At 36.2% G+C, this 12,754-nt stretch overlaps 1 protein-coding gene across 1 annotated transcript; it reads right to left on the reverse strand.

The window, feature by feature from the left end:
* Positions 1-489: 489 nt before the first annotated feature.
* Positions 490-4,757, reverse strand: LOC147848806 (rop guanine nucleotide exchange factor 3-like). Its single transcript, XM_087338091.1, has 7 exons — positions 4,279-4,757; positions 3,500-3,616; positions 3,176-3,330; positions 2,931-3,005; positions 2,537-2,827; positions 1,883-2,239; positions 490-1,765 (listed from the first exon to the last, which is right to left on the reverse strand). Exons 1-7 carry the CDS (start codon positions 4,670-4,672, stop codon positions 1,322-1,324), a joined length of 1,833 nt encoding a protein of 610 aa, XP_087194217.1. The 5' UTR covers positions 4,673-4,757; the 3' UTR covers positions 490-1,321.
* Between the last annotated feature and the right edge of the window lie 7,997 nt (positions 4,758-12,754).

A 12,754-nucleotide genomic window follows, 5' to 3' on the forward strand; every position in this document is an offset into this window, starting at 1 on the left:
CTTTTGGTAGTAGAGTTGTAACTTATGTGGGTAAAGTGTGGTCCCTCTAAATAGCCACATGGTTGTTCACATTACCCATGTGCCGAGTTGCTAACATTAATAGCCATTTCATTTGAAATTGGGAGTTTCTTCCACATAATCATTCCAATCATTTCTACAGGATGTTTTTCCGTCATGAGGCCTTTTCATCCCCTTTCGCCAATCACAATTCAATGAAATTTCCCCCCAACATATAATTTCCATTTGCTTGGCACAAACATTTGCCTTTGTGTGGAGGGGTTCGTGTGGGTCGTTCTTCAATTTTTGTGATGGTACAATGTGATATATTGTCTCAATTCACAATGTTGCTCCATGAATATATCTCCAATTTTGGAGGGGAGGAATCTACAACAATTTCCATAGACAATTTGTGCCGTAAGTTAAAATCTTTTGTATCGAAATTTAAGCATATCAACATGATCAAAAGACACAGAGACAAAAGAACACAAATTCTTGAAATCAAAGCTTTCATTGCAATTTTAAATGTACCAACACTAATCTTGAAAAAGATTACAAGATAAAGAGTTCGAGAAATACAATAAGAAATTATACAAATTGATAAGGTGGAGAGAGAGAGAGAGAGAGAGAGAGAGAGAGAGAGAGAGAGAGAGAGAGAGATGTTTTTGTATGTGTGCTCTTTAGACGATCTTCAACCTCTGTTTGTCTTTGAGCTGGAAGTTGAGTTCACAATCTGGCGATGTTTAGGAACAATTGTGAAGAAGTCAATTTAATAATCAAGGAATGCCATCATATCCAATAATAGGCCACACTTTACCTATGACCCTCAGAAGTGAATTGAGATTGGAGTTTTCCTGATGATATGAATTTGCCACAACATAATGTTGTTAGTGTGGCTCATAAAAATGCAATGCTATCGATCTGATCTTATCAAAGAAAGAAGTTCCAATCTTGCCAACGGAAAAAACCCTCTTTCTCAATTCACAATTAGCATCCCTCAAAACATATCTTCAATAGAGCACATACCAATATACATGTATGTATAGATGCAAATATCTTCTCAACTTCACCATTATTTAACATCTGCCCATGATTCAAGCCTTCTTTAAGATATTAATTGGAACACATATACATATACATATACATATACATATACATATATATGATATAGATATGGATGACTTCGCCATTATTTAACATGTGTACCAATGATGGAGCCTTCATTAGGATATCCAATCTATCTACATATGTATATCATACATATATAGATAGCTTTAGATATATCTCCTGCACTTTTCACCATTTTGTATATATATGGTTCGTCCTAGATTTCAACATTGCTTAACAATGCCAACGACCTATCCTTCTTTACAAGCCCTATGGTTGAACCAACCTCAACGACCGTTCCAACACTCTCGAACTCATATGCATATCCCATATCCGGGAAAGACATTTGTTGAGATGACTCATCTTCCGAATGTAGGGGAGAATTGGGAGTTCTCCGGGGGCTCGAAGAAGGGGTCGGAGAAGCACTAGGTGTCACAAGGGGGGTACCATATGGTGTGTGGACCAAAAGATTCAAGGGATACCCACGTCGCCGAGTCGATAGTATCCGAGACTTTAGAAAAGCATGTGGTGGTGAACATGGAGGCGGAGATTGCTTCACCATATCGCCCGCATAAAGCACGTCCTCGATCCGTGACGCTATGTTGAATGCCAAACTTTCCAATACCCGAGAATAGCTCTCGAGTATCGCACGCCCGACATCCTATGAACACAAAGAAAGATATACCAAATATTAGATCACTTGTATGTGAGATTTAGCACCCAAATTTATTTAATTCATGATAACCAAAGAAAATTACCAGCCCCAAGTGTATCCTACCTTGTTGTGTTGAATCTTGTTGATATCGAGGAGTGTCTGGCGAAGGTTTGGGAACCTCTGCTTCAAGCACAACAAGAGGTTTTCGGCCCGACCTGCGAAATAATCCCTCCGATCTATGTCTAGCACAAAATCCTTCACAAGTCCCCAAGAACTTCTCGTGTTTTGTTGTTTGTTCTCTCTCGACGGTTTTTGATGTCTCCGACGCCGCCAGACATGAATGGCTGCCTCAATCCGGTTTGCAATATCGACAGCTCTGTGCTCACTCGACAAATCGATCATATCCAATATAGCATCAGGATGGAACGATTCAGACGTCAAATAACGATAAATGTCCTCTCCCAAGCTGGCCTTCCCATTCTGTCCAATTTAAAAATTAAAAGAGGGCTGAGGGTTGAAAAGTTGTAAGGCAAATTTCGATTAGAGAGAATGATAGAATGGAACATCAAGTAGCAACATTCAGATTGAATATATCCATCAATTTCATAAAGGCAAAGTGTATTGATACATTAAGTTGTTTTCTCTTATGTTACAATTTTCAAAGGCAAAAAAACCTAATTATATCTTTGGGGCAATAGCCATCGCTTTATAAGTGTCGAAAATCAAATTAAAGGGACTGTGTACAAAGATAATCAATCGATAACTTTAAGAGACTACCTTTGGCAATGCATCAAAATATAACTCAGGGATTTCCATTTCCGAGAGGATTTGAGTATTGATTGCCACAGCAGCCTTAAGGATTTGGTTTATACACTCTCGTTGATGTTGCAATTGCTTTGTACAATCTTTCGATAACCCTTCATTTGGAACCTTAGGTATGGGTAACCACCATTTATCATCCCTCCAATGCGGAAGAGCCCTTTGTAGATTATGATTGTTTTCATCAGCCACCACAAGCCCCTGATCTACATACCAGAACTCAGTGCCATTGAATGTATCCAATGTTTCCTGGCACAAAAAACAAGTAGGGTTTAAATGATTGTGATCATTATACAGTGAGAAAACAAAAACAAAACCAATATTTTTACTGTTGCAAAGGTTGTCTATATACCAGCAGCATTCCATCTAATTTTCTCAATGCAGGAAGATTGACATGAATGTCAGACCTAGGCCTTGTAACCATCACCTGAAAAAATATACAAGGGGATCAATGGAGATCAAATAGAAATATGATGCCCTACAAAAGAAAATAACTTCAAGTAATTGACTATGCCTATCATAGAGAGAATGATGATATAAAGAGCAACATTGAGATTACTACTGTATATATCAAAAAAAAAGGAGGAGGAGCATTACCTCAACGTTACCACCATTTGGCAATGAGTGTCTGGAAGGCACAAGTTCTACAATATGATCAGCCACTGAGAGAAGCCAATTCATTTCTCTTCTCCACATTGTTTTCTTCTCTAAAGACAAGGGTTCAAGTCTCCATAGCTCTCCAAATACAGAAGCTATAAGCAAATAACACAGTGTAACCATAAGATATAAGAATGTGTTTCTTTCTTCCAAAACCCAACAAAAATGTTTCAATAGAAAGCCTTTGATTAAAATAGAAAAGGGTTGTATTTTGTGTATGATTAAGAAGTAAAATATTGAACAAAATACAATGATTCCAATTACCTGATAGATTAATGATAGCATTGGATATGGCTAGTGCAGAGCAAACACCTTTCCCACCACCAGACATATCTTCACCCAAAAGTAACTTCGAAAATTTTTCCTTCATCATTTCAACCTCTACAAAATCCACAGAATTGTTATTCAGTTTGGCAAGAAAGCAGCAAAGCTGAAAGATTTCATCACCGAATCTAGTTTTTTTAAAACAAGCCACAAAATGTATAAAGAGTGGATGGACTGTCGAATGGTTTGAGTTGAAATTCTTGTATATTACTTAGTTTACAAAGGAAGCAGAGAGCTTGTGTGACCTTGCATTTTGACATTAAGTTTGGAAACTAGATTGCCATACGAGGGTTCTATTTGATCACAAACAGAGCAGATGAACCATATTTAGTTATCATATAGAAAGAGCTCTATATGAAACATGGAGAATTAACCCAACGGAGAAAATTGACCACAGAATTGTGGAGTTGAAGGTCTGACAAAATGTCACATACATACATATATACAATTGTGGAGTTGAAGGTCTGACAAAATGTCACATACATACATATATACAATTGTGGTGTTGAAGGTCTGACAAAATGTCACATACATACATATATACAATTGTGGAGTTGAAGGTCTGACAAACTGTCACATACATACAGACAGACAGACAGACATACATATATACATATATAACACATGTACATTTACATAGATACACATACATTCAGATATATACACATACATTGAAACATATATACATGCATGCATTCAGAGTTACATGATGTACATACCCGAAAGCTCGGATTTATTTCTTGTCTGGCTGATTGTCTTGGAAAGAGGAGGGGGAGGGGGAGGGGGAGGAGGAAGATTAGTTCCTTGGAAGAAAAAACCCTTTTTCTTCTTGTTGTGTTTTATGTTGAGGCTAGAAGAAGACCATCTCTCGTCTTCTTCTTCTTCTTCTCCTCCTTCTCCTTCTTCTTCTTCTTCTAGACTACTACTATCTTCATTTTCTTCTTCATCTAGTGGTGGATTCCCTCCTGGTTCATCACTTCTGAGACTTAAACTGAGAGCTTCAGAGGAGCTAAGCCCATCCATGGAGCTTCCACAGTCAAAGCTCACTTGCTCAAAATGATCTTCTGCTGCCCTTATGTCCATTACAGAGGAGTATCGAGGATCTTTCTTCATCTCACATCTGAATTGACGAAGATATGGAACAAACTTTGATGAATTTGGGTTCAGAGTTAGAGCTAATAGAAACAGGGGATGTGGAAGGTAATAACCTTGATGGATTTGGGGGGGGGGGGGGGGGGGAAGACAGGAATGTTTCCAGGGGGGGCTAAAAATACAGAGGATTGTGGAGGAAATTGAACAAAAATGAAGTGCTAAAGAAGTTGTCTTTCTGAGAGAGAGAGAGAGAGAGAGAGGTTTCTTTGTAATTTAACGGCAGTAATAAGAGAAAGAAGAGGGAGAGAGAGAGAGAGAGAGAGAGAGATGATGATGATGATGACGATGATCAAAGCATGAGATAGATAGAGTGTAAAGCTCTCTCTCTCTCTCTCTCTCTCTCTCTCTCTCTTTCAGCTCCCCCCCCCCCCCCCCCGGCCCTATGTCTTTCTCTCTCCTCAGTGTACGGCAAATGGAAAGAACAGAGGAAGCAACCTCTCTCTCTCTCTCTCTCTCTCTCTCTAGACTTCTAGACCCCTGTGTCTTTGTGTACATACTCTCTGTTTGTCTCAGCCGAAGCTCTCATTCACTGTAACTGAAACCTTCACTGTAAAAGAAAACAATCCTCTCTCTCTCTCTCTCTCTCTCTCTTTTTGCCCGTAAATTAGTTAACTAAAAGCTTCTCTTCGCACTAGAAAAAGCAAAAAAGCACCCACATAAAACCCTAATTTATGCTCTAATATCCTCTCTCTGTCTCTCTCTCTCTCTGTAGCATATGTATATGCCTCTGTAACTGAACCTTTTGAAATGAAACCCTAATATCCTTAACCCCCCCATCCCTCTCAATTCGGGCCTTTATTGATCCCCAACCTATACTACATTATTCTGTTCTATTCTATTCTATTCTATCACAAAGCTAATTATACAACAACCTAATGGAGCCAAAACAGAAACAGAACACTATCATTTTTTATATATGTATGTATGTATGTATGTATGCATGCATGTATCTATGTGTGTACATGAATACATAAAACTTTATCAAGATGCGCTTTTGATGACAATTTTTTTTTCTCACGTGGGTTGGTTAGTTGCAAAGATCTTCCCTTCTTGATGATCATGTATGTATGTATGTATGTATGTATGTATGTATGTATGTATGTATGTTGTATGTATGTATTGCTATGTATGTATGTGTGTGTATGTATGTATGTTGTATGTATGTATGTATGTGTGTGTGTGTATGTATGTATCTATTACTATGTATGTGTGTATGTATGTATGTATGTATGTATGTATGTATGTATGTATGTATGTATGTATGTATGTGTGTGTGTGTGTACGTATTGTTGTGTGTACATATGTATTGCTATGTGTGTATGTATGTATTGTTATGTATGTGTGTATGTATGTATTGTTATGTATGTGTGTGTGATTGTATGGTATGTATGTATGTAACTATGTGTATATATGTTTGTGTGTTTATGTTTGTCCTTTTCTTGTGTTTCTTTCTTTTCCGTTTAATTCACCAACACCTTCTTTCCATAACATAGGAAGACACTTTTTGGACGGCGACCGCTTGGGCTTCGTGGTTTTTTTTTTTCTCCTTTCTCGCAACGTTGGCCTTGTTATTAGATTCGGGGGCTGTTGTCAATTCCAGGGGCAAACTATTCGTGTGATGTTTAGTAATCCTATCAAGAACCCCCCCCCTATTCCCCTGTGGCTATAGTTGTTTTTTTGCTCATGACGACACCTGCATCGTTGGGTTTATGACTCGAGGATGCCACACTTCATTGCTATGTTTAAGTACCACAACTTTTTATTGCATTGGTTAGCCAAAAACATCATGCACCTTCCTTTAGCTACCATATATACATACATATCTACAAAGTCGTGTCATTAAATGTACATTACATAAAGTTTCGGATCGAAGATCTAATTTCACATTTATTATATAGAAAAGGCTCTAAAAAAACATTCATGCTTGGTTTGACCATTGTGCATGAAAATGTGTGATAATCTATCCTATGTCGTGTTAACTTCACGCCCGAGAACACAAACAGGTTGAGAAGATAAAAGCAAGATTCAACTATCTTATCAAGGTAGACACAAAAAGGTATTTGGATGTTTGTAAATTGTTTATTTGTGTTGATCCATTGTACCTACCACCACAAGCAATCGTGCACTTTATGACACATTAATTGTCAATTTCCCGTTGGTCACTTCATCCTAATGTGGTTCTTGTATCCAACCCCATGCTACGTATGAGTAATATGGCACGTTTCCACAACTTGCCCATCCAATATGTGTGTGCATTCGTGTGCATGTGAACACTCACGTGTGGTGACATACCCCATGCATGGTCACATCCTACACACATGTAGGGCTTTGCGACCATATTTCTTGTGCTCAAATGCTTCCCTATGCACCATTTGCAAACAAGTGGGATATCTTTCTCCTAACACTTACAAATGTATATGTTGTTTCTGTGGTGAGAGAGATTGAATTGCAATAGTTCTCTAGAATTAGATGACCTAATACGAAGTGAATGAATGGTTATTTACAAAAATGGAATGTAGTGACTTATGATTCATATGAGCTCTTTCTTTCCATGTTAATAATGATCTTTACATGGTGAATCAATGTGTATCTAACAACTTGGTAACCTTACAATATTGTTGAACAAGTTGGGGAGAAATTCTACCATATAAAAATCACATTGTCTTATCATCATATTATTAGGGATGTTATTATGATTTCAACAAATCATAGTTATTTTTTTATACTCAAAGCCTATATTGTTTTCGGTGTTTGATCCATGATTTTTTTGTACGACTTTGTCTTAATATAGTGTAACTTATTGGCATTTTATGGGTGAACATATAGTGAAAGATGCAATCACCAAAGTTTAAAAACATTTGCTCAAAAGAGGGCATCCAAGTAAGGAATCATATGCATTAAGAACCACATCGACACGACTTTAAACCATACCACCAAAAGTTGTTCATAATGCATCCAAGTTCAAGAGAAATTTATTCATCAATGAGCACATGAGCAAGCTCAATTCACTCTTGTACAGTGAGGAAGTAGCAATTTAGGTACAAAACATTGAGATGTAGATCCATTATCATGAATCATTAATGGGAAACATAGATTCATTCAACATGGAGCCATTATATCTAGTTATTTTAATGTGACCAAATTTTCTCCTATTGCTCTATTTCTCTCTACATACATGTGTCAAATCACTCTAAGTGCCAATTATGTCATATGCCTAATTGATGTACAAACACCTAATAAGAGAAATGGACATTAAAAACCCATGGATGAAGGAAGGATGTGGCCATGGAGATGGGTAATGATGGAGTCAAGGTGAAAAGCAAGTGCAGATGAAGAATCATGGATCAAGCTTCTACATGTACACATACTAAGTAGAATGTGGATGTGACCACAAGTCTTCATTAAGGTGAAGGTTCATGTTACCACAACCTCTAGAAGTTTCAGATTCAAACTACATTAGATTTGTATGAGCCATTACATATTATTTTTCTGCATGATTGAGAACTAGCCAACAAAACTCCTTGAGGATTGTTCCCTCTCCGAGAGAAAACCTTAACGTTTGGAGGTAGTAGAATATTGACAATGTGTCCCTTACTTACGATTGCAATGAATTCATTTATAGACATTGATTCAACATACCCACAAAGCACTAGAATCCTATACAATATGACGTGATCCATTCAAGACACAATAGCATGCCAAGCTCCATCAACTCTAGATTTAGTTAATTATAGCACTCAAGGCACAAGACTGTCAGTCACTACATGAGTTTAAGGAAATCATTATTGTTGAAAGAATCAACCTAGATGGTAGAAGACACACAAAAGCTATGGATGGTTTAAATTAACAAATTCTATGTTGGCATCAAATGTGCCACTTCAATCAATGTACGAGGAAGGCTCAATGGACCAAATTAAAAATATTTATTTTCTCTAACATGTAATGTACCTTGTAATACTTTCTTTTATACTTAGGATTACTAAGGGGCTTTATTTTAAGTTATATATGTCGCACGTAGGAAATTTATGATTGTAAGAGAGCTTTGAAGTTTCTTGGGCCAACATTGTTTTTATTGCTTACATTTCATTTTATGGGTTTCCTTCTTTCCATAGGTTAAATTAAAGCCCAAGAGACCCCTTTGGAAAAGCGTGTTCAGGCGATCACGTTCTCTTTATTACAACTTATTAGATATAAGATGTAGGAACATGCTTGACAAACAATCTATTTCGAACCATTTACTTGTTTCAAGACCCTTGCTTATCATTAAGCTCACATCAGCAATTGCATTATTGGTTTTAACTCACAATTAATTGCCATGTTGTGATATGTATCCTATTAGTCACAAATTTCCATTGGCATGTGACTAATTACTTACGCACTTGCAAGTATGGGTTGTAAGAGAGAGCTTTGAAGTTTCTTGGGCCAACATTGTTTTGATTGCCTACGTTTTATTTAATGGTTTCCTTCTTTCTATAGGTTAAATTAAAGCCCAAGAGACCCCTTTGGAAAAGTGTGTTCAGGTGCTCACGTTCTCTTTATTACAACTTATTAGATATAAGATGTAGGAACATGCTTGACAAACAATCTATTTCGAACAATTTACTTGTTTCAAGACCCTTGCTTATCATTTGGCTCACATCAGCAATTGCAGTATTGGTTTTAACTCACAATTAATTGCCATGTTCGTGATATGTAAACTATTAGTCACAAATTTCCATTGGCATGTGACTAATTACTTACGCACTTGCAAGTATGGGTTGTAAGAGAGAGCTTTGAAGTTTCTTGGGCCAACATTGTTTTGATTGCCTACATTTCATTTTATGGTTTCCTTCTTTCCATAGGTTAAAGCTCAAAAGACCCCTTTGGGAAAAGTGTGTTCAGGCCCTCTGATTCGCTTTATTACAACTCATTAGATAAGATGTAGGAACATGATTGACAAACAATCTATTTCAAACTATTTACTTGTTTCAAGACCCTTGCCTATCATTTAGCTCACATCAATTGCATTATTGGTTTTAACTCACAATTAATTGCCATGTTGTGATATGTAACCTATAGTCACAAATTTCCATTGGCATGTGACTAATTACTTGCGCACTTGCAAGTATGGGTTGTAAGGGAGCTTTGAAGTTTCATGGGCCAACATTGTTTTGATTGCTTACATTTCATTTAATGGGGTTTTCTTCTTTCCATAGGTTAAAGCTCAGAAGACCCTTTTGGAAGAGTATGTTCATGCCCTCACATTTGCTTTATTAAAACTTGTTAGATAAAATATAGCAACATGATTGACAAACAATCTATTTCAAACAATTTACTTGTTTCAAGACCCTTGCCTATCATTTAGCTCACATCGGCAATTGCATTATTGGTTACAATTCACAATTAATTGCCATGTTGTGATATGTAACCTATTAGTTGCCTAGAAACATGGTGCATGCTTAACTCATTTATATCTACAAGTTGAACTATTAAATGTATATTTCATAAAGTTTTTGATATTTAATTTCATATTTATTATACGCGTTCTAAACTGCTTTTTATTCTTAGTTTGACAATTGTGCACTAAAAGATGTGATCACCATCCTCCTATGTTTTCAAGGAGGATACAAAAGGGCGTATAAATGTATATGTATGTACATAATTCTAAATCACATAGAAGATAGTGAAATTCTATTAAAAAGCAACCATATACATATGCAGAGGACCTCTTAGTGAGCAATATTTACAAAAATAAATTATAACACAATCATGTTTAAGCATTCTCTTTTTCTATGAGATGGTGAATGCTTATAACAAATTATACATGGACCTTGACCTTAACATGGTTTGCTTATATCAAGCTTTATTCTTCTTATGATGATGTTATCATGACGTGACCCTCTACCTCACATTGGACCTTGTGTGCCATGTTCTCAAGTGTTAGGGTTGTTAGGAAATGAGATTCCAACCCTCAATCATGCTTTGTAGCTTCACCTCGTAACTGCATGCACATTTATCTTTCTTTTCCCATCATCTACATTCCTTGTTAGATAAAACCTTTGTGATTCCTAAGACTTATTCCTCTGATTTTTTATATTCCCATGCGTGACATATTGTTTTTAAAAACTAATGTGATTAGACGTTATGGTGAAATTGTAGCATTCGCCAAAAGGGAGTAGGAAACACTTCTCAAGAACAAAGGAACCATGAAACTCCTAACTTAAAAGAGTCTTCTAAAATCAGACACAAAGAACATTGCTTTGTAAATGTGTTTGAAAAAATGTAAAATAAGAATGTCATGACTACTTAGAATGATATATCTGCCTAGAAACTCTACTTGGATATTTATTAATCAAAATCAAGCACCAAGCTTTACACACTCAAAAGTCTACTTCTACTGATCAACAACTACCCTTGATTGGTTACCTCTTCTTGTCGATTCTAATCCGAAGGGCGGAACATTATGATACACATTCTTGCAATACACAATAAACATAAAGACATCAACACATCCACTCAACAATGAAATGTGAAATGAATTGCTACTTATGACAAGCCTTACACATCTGCCTCCATGGAGTTATGGAACTTGTGATCTCATTGTGTTGAAGACCTTAACCAACAATGTCTCTCTTCTCTTCCTCTCTTATTAATTTTTAGGGAATTTCTCCCTTCTATTAAATTGTTTAATTCATCGATTAATTCAATCTTGGTTCTCATCCCTATCCTCCTGCTTTAACTAAACTTCCTTGGTTGTTGAAATGAAATTGATGATTTGGGACATCTAGGCACAAAAATGTTTGGTTTCCGGTGTGAGTCATTTACCTTGTCTTACTTTCATTTATTGTCTTCGAGAAAGTATCTGATGGAGGGGTCAAGATATCAACATTCATAATGAGTTTTCAAATGTTTGAGTATGGAAGATTGTCTTGTCCAAAATGAGGCAGCCTTGTGCGCAAGGCGACAATTGAAAACATCTACTAATGTGTAGGTGGCTCAACTCTCACATGGATTTGGGATTGTAAGGTTTCTTGAACATTACTTGTGTAGTGGTAATACTTGGTTGTAATGTCTTATTGTATAGTCTAACTAAGAAATATGCAAATTGTACGAATAAAAATGAGGACCAACGTAATTAAATTAAGTGGTGTAAATAATACATAGAGAATAACTCCCCATTGTTGCCAACTACTCAAACTTCCTAAACATGGCTAGCAACCAATCAGAAAACAAAGAACTAATAATGATAGAAGTTGTTTGAGACTCGAGGGAAGAAGCAAGTCATTGTATGGAAGAGCAAGAACAAAGCATTAAATGATAGAAAATGATTACATGCTACTTAAAGATAGATTCACGTCAAAAGAAAACAAACTGAATTGTTTAGCAAGCCCAAAAACATCATTGGCTAAACGTACAATTGACATGCTTATTGAACATAACATGTATTGAGTGAAGTATTTGCATGGTATCATTATGAACTCTAGGTTTTTGTATTTCCAATTGACTTTATGTTTAGTCTACCAAAAAGTGACCACCATAGCTTATAGAACACATAAGCATAATAACTCTAAAAGTCGGGACATAAATTGCTTTTCACTTAATTGTCTATCTTATATAGTTTAACCAAGAGTTATATCTTTCATTTGAATACAATGTACCCTATTCTTAGGTTTTATCTACCAACTAAAAATTGGTGGAAGTGCTTACAATCTTTATAAGTTTATACTATATGTTTGCTTGTTATTTCGATTGATGTCTAGTGCTCCACTTGACATTTTACAGTTGTGTTGTTAGGTGTGTGTGTAGTTCATATTGCTTTTTACTCATTTCTAGACATTTAGAAACTATACTAAAACCCTTGGTTCATATCATCCATGTAATTAACCATTGGCTTTTAAGTTGTTGGGTCCTATTTGGATTCCCACAATCTCAATCTGTCGTGGATGATGGCTATATGTGATTGTGACCAAATTAAGAATGCATACATGCTAAGTTACATTTGAACCCTACTTTGTCGAATGATACATATATGGTAGGATCCACCTATGAATCTCATTGAAATCC

This window comes from Azolla caroliniana, unplaced genomic scaffold (genome assembly GCF_043228905.1).
Source record: "Azolla caroliniana isolate FFs.n. ecotype wild unplaced genomic scaffold, voAzoCaro1.0.p SCAF_217, whole genome shotgun sequence".
Taxonomy (NCBI): Eukaryota; Viridiplantae; Streptophyta; class Polypodiopsida; order Salviniales; family Salviniaceae; genus Azolla; species Azolla caroliniana.

Excerpts from the sequence above, each read along its gene's own strand:
- LOC147848806 (XM_087338091.1), bottom strand. The coding sequence starts at position 4,672 with ATGAAGAAAGATCCTCGATACTCCTCTGTAATGGACATAAGGGCAGCA. Across the intron at positions 3,617-4,278 it reads AAATAAATCCGAGCTTTCGG|AGGTTGAAATGATGAAGGAA; the intron begins GTATGTACATCA and ends TGGATTTTGTAG. Across the intron at positions 3,331-3,499 it reads TGCTATCATTAATCTATCAG|CTTCTGTATTTGGAGAGCTA; the intron begins GTAATTGGAATC and ends ATTTGCTTATAG.